Source organism: Schistocerca gregaria, chromosome 2, assembly GCF_023897955.1.
Source record: "Schistocerca gregaria isolate iqSchGreg1 chromosome 2, iqSchGreg1.2, whole genome shotgun sequence".
Taxonomy (NCBI): Eukaryota; Metazoa; Arthropoda; class Insecta; order Orthoptera; family Acrididae; genus Schistocerca; species Schistocerca gregaria.
In genome coordinates this window covers 242,521,732-242,527,111 of record NC_064921.1, presented here as the reverse complement: position 1 = coordinate 242,527,111, position 5,380 = coordinate 242,521,732, and the positions used below count along the sequence as shown (strand labels likewise).

At 36.2% G+C, this 5,380-nt stretch overlaps 1 protein-coding gene across 1 annotated transcript; it reads right to left on the bottom strand.

The window, feature by feature from the left end:
- Positions 1-1,502: 1,502 nt before the first annotated feature.
- LOC126335726 (uncharacterized) lies at positions 1,503-1,844 on the bottom strand. Its single transcript, XM_049999182.1, has one exon. The coding sequence runs from the start codon at positions 1,842-1,844 to the stop codon at positions 1,503-1,505; it is 342 nt and encodes a 113-aa protein (XP_049855139.1).
- Positions 1,845-5,380: the final 3,536 nt, after the last annotated feature.

The window sequence follows — 5,380 nt, the reverse complement described above, 5'->3', positions numbered from 1 at the left end:
TTTCCACATGTTAAGCCGTCCTATACTCTTAAATTTTCCGCCATTTAATTATTGGTCAACACTTGTTGGAGAGTGATGTGCCTCCACCATCGCCCCCCCTCCCTCCCTCCCGCCAATTCCTCACATGCGTTGTGTGACACTGACCTGTAACATAGCCCGAGGTCTAGAGTATGCATTTTGAGGCTGTTGATATGAAAGTAGGAAGTACAAATATTCCAGTTAAATCAGGAATAGTTTAAGTGCAGTAATTGAAGGTAACACAGGAAAAGCTTATGCATGTAGGTGGTTGCAGTGTCAGCAAAAAGTTTTTGTGTGTGCAGTTGCCATGTAGAACACCTGGTATAATTTTTTTCTCCAGAGTCTTCAACTGTGTCAGAGCAAAAGTGAGGTATTCATATGACTCAGTACTACTGTTTTCATTTCATTACACTTATACAGATATCTGTGTCCTTCTGTGTTAACATTGCAAAGTCCTGTAGGCATGTGGAGTATTAACCAGAACTGTCATATTGGAAGCAGAGTCAAACACATTTTTTAGGTTACTTGTCTATAAATAATATTTTCAAGAGAAAAAGGCAATGTTGCTTCTTATTTCTATAATAAATGTTAGTATATATATATATATATATATATATATATATATATATATATATATATATATATATATATATATATATATATATCCAACCTCTAAATGATTACGAAAACATTTATTTCAGTGCTACAACTTAACACAAGATCAACAACAGAACAACTATATATTTTTCTTAAAACTTCACAAATCTCTAATACAAAGAATAAATACATCAAACATTAACTTTGCATCAAAGATACTTGCACACACCTAACAGAAACAAATATGAGCTTCAAATATTATTTACAATCCTTTAACAATCTCCCACAAATTCATATTTCATCACCAAATCAAGAATTTGACTCAGTCTTTATTTTCATTAGTTACTTCCATCCAAGTCATTCTTGATAGCTTCTTTGCTGTTAAGCCCTTAGTAGGAATATCAGCTGCCTGATCTCGAGTTGAAACATACTCAACATTGATCTTCTTCTTATTGACTAAATGTCATACATACTGATAGCATTTTTCAATATGCTTCGAACATTCATAGAATCCTGTGCCTTTGATATATTTAATAGCACTTTGATTGTCAATGCGCAAAGTAGGAATTGTACTCTTTTCAATAATGTCAATTTCTTTCAAAAAAGATCAAACCATACTAAAGATTTACTTGCCTCACTGGCAGCAACAAATTCAGCTTCCATTGATGATTGTGTGACACATTTCTGTAGTTCACTTTTCCACATTATGTCATTAAAATTCCACTTGTTGAATGTCTAGTCAATTTTTCACCAGCATGATCAGCATCACTATAGCCTTCTGTATCAGATTTGTTCGTTTTCCTGAACTAAATTCCATCATTTATTGTACCCTTCAAATAGCGAAGAATTCATTTAATTAATTTTGGGTGTCCTTCAGTAGGCGAATATTATGCTGTTGAAGTAACATTTACAGCATAAGCTAGATCTGGAAGTCCCCCCAATGTTAAATATGTGAGAGTGCCTATAATTTCTTGGTAAGTGTCGGTATCAGTAGCCAGTGGTGAATTACCACATATCCAATCAGGCTCAATTGGTAATGATATTGGCTTTGCATCAGTCGTATGATACCTGGCTATCACTCTTTTCACATATGCAGCCTGATTAAGCTTCATACAATCATTAAATCTGTGGACTTGCAAGCCAAGATAACAATCCACTTCACCTACTACCATATCAAACTCTTTATGTAATTGTTTTGTGTAATTATGAACTGTTTCACCAGGTCCCATTATCAATCCATCATCCATGTGAAATAAAACGATTAAATTTTCATTAAAATACATACAAGGATCACAATTACTCTCCCGCAAATTTGATGTGTTAAGGTGTAACTATTCACTCATACCATCATTTTACTGCTTGCTTCAGTCCTTACAAGCTTTGAAGCAATCTGCAGACATGGCCTGTGTCACCATCATAACCTTGTGATTTTTGCATATAATTTCTTTCTCGTTTACCATTCAAGCATGCTGTTTCAATGTAAAATTGTTTGATGTTCCAATTTATTTGAACAGCAATACACAAAGGGCTTTCATAGTTTCAAACCTAACTACAGGACTGAAAGATTCCGAAAAAAACAAGCCCTGGCCTTTGGTTAAACCCTTTTGCAACTAGCCTTGCTTTGTACTGTACAGTGTCATTGTTATTATCCAATTTAATTACAAACACCCATCGATTGGCAATAGCCTTACTTCCAGCTGGTAAATGAACTAATTTCCAAGTACCAATCTTTTGATGTGAGTCCATTTCTTCATCCATTGCAGCTTTCCAATTTACTACATCTGAGGATTTCACTGCTTCATCGTAGTTCCTTGGGACTTCTCTCAGCATCATCATCTTCGGTTGCTCAGGTTCCTCTAGGTAACGTATTGGACTTCTATTTGTCCCTCAAAAATCGATGACCATCTGCATTTTCAGTTGCTTCTACATGATCTTGATGATCGAGTCTTGTAATATTTTCATCTGATATTTTGTTATCATAAAAATAAGAGATTTCTGTATCATTCATAGTCGATATTTCAACTAATTTGGTAACAACACTCTTCAATGATTGCTTTAATATTTCGTCCTTGAATTTTACATCTCAGCTAACAATAACTGAATGCCTATCTGGAAGGTATACACGACAGCCACAGTCATCAGAACCAATTATATAACCTTTCAGAGATTTAGCACCATACTTTCTCCGTTTCTTTGCTGGAATCCAGACAAAACATTATTTCCCAAATACTTTTAGATGATTAAACTGACTCTTCCTTCTCAAAAATAATTCTATTGGTGTGTTTTATTTAACCTTCATTGGCCCAGCTTCAAGTACTTTCTCCTCATAAAGCTTTTGGAATATGCTTTGCTGACTGTAGCCATGAACGTACCATTTTGCAAATATTCCTGTTTTCACGGTCGCATTCACACTCCATTTTGCGGTGGTGTCTATGGAACAACCAAAGAATGTCAGAATCCAATTGACTCAGCATACCTTCTCATATCATTATTGTCAAACTCCTTGTCACCATCAGTCTGCAGTTCTTTCATTGTACATTGAGCTTGTGTTTTCACCATCTCTATAAATATTGGCAACTTCTTCTTTACCTCATCCTTTTACCGTGCAAGATATGTCACTCTGAAGCTTGAGAAGTCATCTTTAAAAACAAGAAAATATCGGTGGCCAGCTAAATCGTTTTCATCCATTGGACCACTGATATCAGCGAAGATTAATTCACCTGGACTAATTGACTTGTCAACTCATTAACCAAAAACTAGCCTATCATGTTTACCTAGCGTGCAACCTTCACATAATGCATTGTCTAACCTTACATTGATGTCACGAGCAGTAGAAAATGATTGTACATGTTGTTTGTTCTGGTGCCCAAATCTTTCATGCCACAACTGAGAGTATCAGAAGCTTCCATTACTACACAGGACTTTCTTTGCTTAATCACTTTCACTGCCAAGTGATGAAGCTCATTCTTGCTTTTAGATAGAGCAATAGCAATTGGAATATTGTCTTTATAAAATGATCATATTTTAGCATCATTTTTGATACTTCGATCAATACCTTTTTCTCCAGCGTTTTTAACAGAAAACAAATTACAAGCACCATCTGGACAATATCATACATCTTCAAAATATCGTTTGGTCCACTCCCTTCCACTAAAAGTTTCAACATCAACACGACCACTCATAAATTCTTCGATATGCACATTATTTTTAGTACTGTCCATTTTCTGTGGTACATCAAAAGGAGTGTATAAAACATCCCAGTCTTGACGATTTGTAATGTGATGATATCAATATACCACTCATCACATTCTGATACATCTACATTTGTAGGTAAATTACATACTTTAAACAAAGAGTCTTCTGGAATTTCTCGTGACAATGTTTTCACACCTGATAACATTGCAGAAGCACCACCACCACCAGTAGGACAGTTCCTGGAGGTATGACCTTTGTTTTTGCATCTAAAACACACTATGCCCATTTTGCATTCTTTCAAAATGTGCCCAATTTTTCTACATGAAAAACACTTCTTCACATCGCAGTTCCTTGAATGTTGCACCTTTTTCGCATTACCCAATTTCATTTTGCTTCCTTGCTGTGTAGATATGCTTCCCTTGGTTCTCAAAAACATTGCAGCTCCTAGATTTGTTTCTTCTTTGTCTTGAATTCGCAGCTCATAATTCAAGCACCTTTTCTGTAGTTTATGCCATGTTTGGCCAGTTTGTGGTAGATCATGCCAAGTTACATAAATGTGATCAAACTCTTTTGGCAGTGTCTGAAGCAAACGCGATCACAAATCAGCTTCCTCTGTTGGTTTATGTAGCACAGACATCTTTATTTGTACTTCGTCCAATTTTGCTAAATGACCTTGCATACGGCCTGACTATCCCATTCGATATTGTGAAACTTATATCGGAACAAGTCGATATTTTCAGCAGACTGAATATCATAAATCTGGTGTAATTTATCCCGAACATCTTTTGTGGTTTAACATGTAGCTACTCGAAGTAGCGGTTTTCTTTCTAGTGACAAAACAAGACGCTTCTTCGCTTTAGTCCAAGAGCTTAACTTCCTTACATAATCTTCAACATTTGTTTCCGGTTTCACAAAAGATCTGCATACAACATCGTAAACAGAGTCACATTCCAAGACAGCCTTTATGAGAATACGCCAGGTAGCCAAATTTTTCCGCCATTTAATTTTTAAACCTGTTGCTTTTACCCTTATTTTCTGTTTACGCTTACAAACACGTCGAATAAGTTCGTAAACTATCTGCAAAACGGGTGACCGCGTGACAAGCCGTCTGCTTCTATTTGTCGTTTCTGACACTATTAAACACGTATCAATTATATATCAAATCAATGCTAACCACAACCACGCTCCTCTACTACCATGTCAGGATGTTGTTGTTGACATGGTCTTCAGTCCAGAGACTGGTTTGATGCAGCTCTCCATGCTACTCTATCCTGTGCAAGCTTCTTCATCTCCTGGTACTTACTGCAACCTACAGCCTTCTGAATCTGTTTCGTGTATTCATCTTGGTCTTCCTCTATGATTTTTACCCTCCACGCTGCCCTCCAACACTAAAATGGTGATCGGTTGATGCCTCAGAATATGCCCTAACAATTGCTCCCTTCTTTTAGTCAAGTTGTGCCACAAATTTCTCTTCTCTCCAATTCTATTCAATACCTCCTCATTAGTTTTGTGATCTATCAATCTAATTTTCAGCATTCTTCTGTGGCACCACATTTCGAAAGCTTCTATT

Coding starts and splice junctions, on each gene's coding strand:
- LOC126335726 (XM_049999182.1), bottom strand. CDS start 1,844: ATGGGACCTGGTGAAACAGTTCATAATTACACAAAACAATTACATAAA.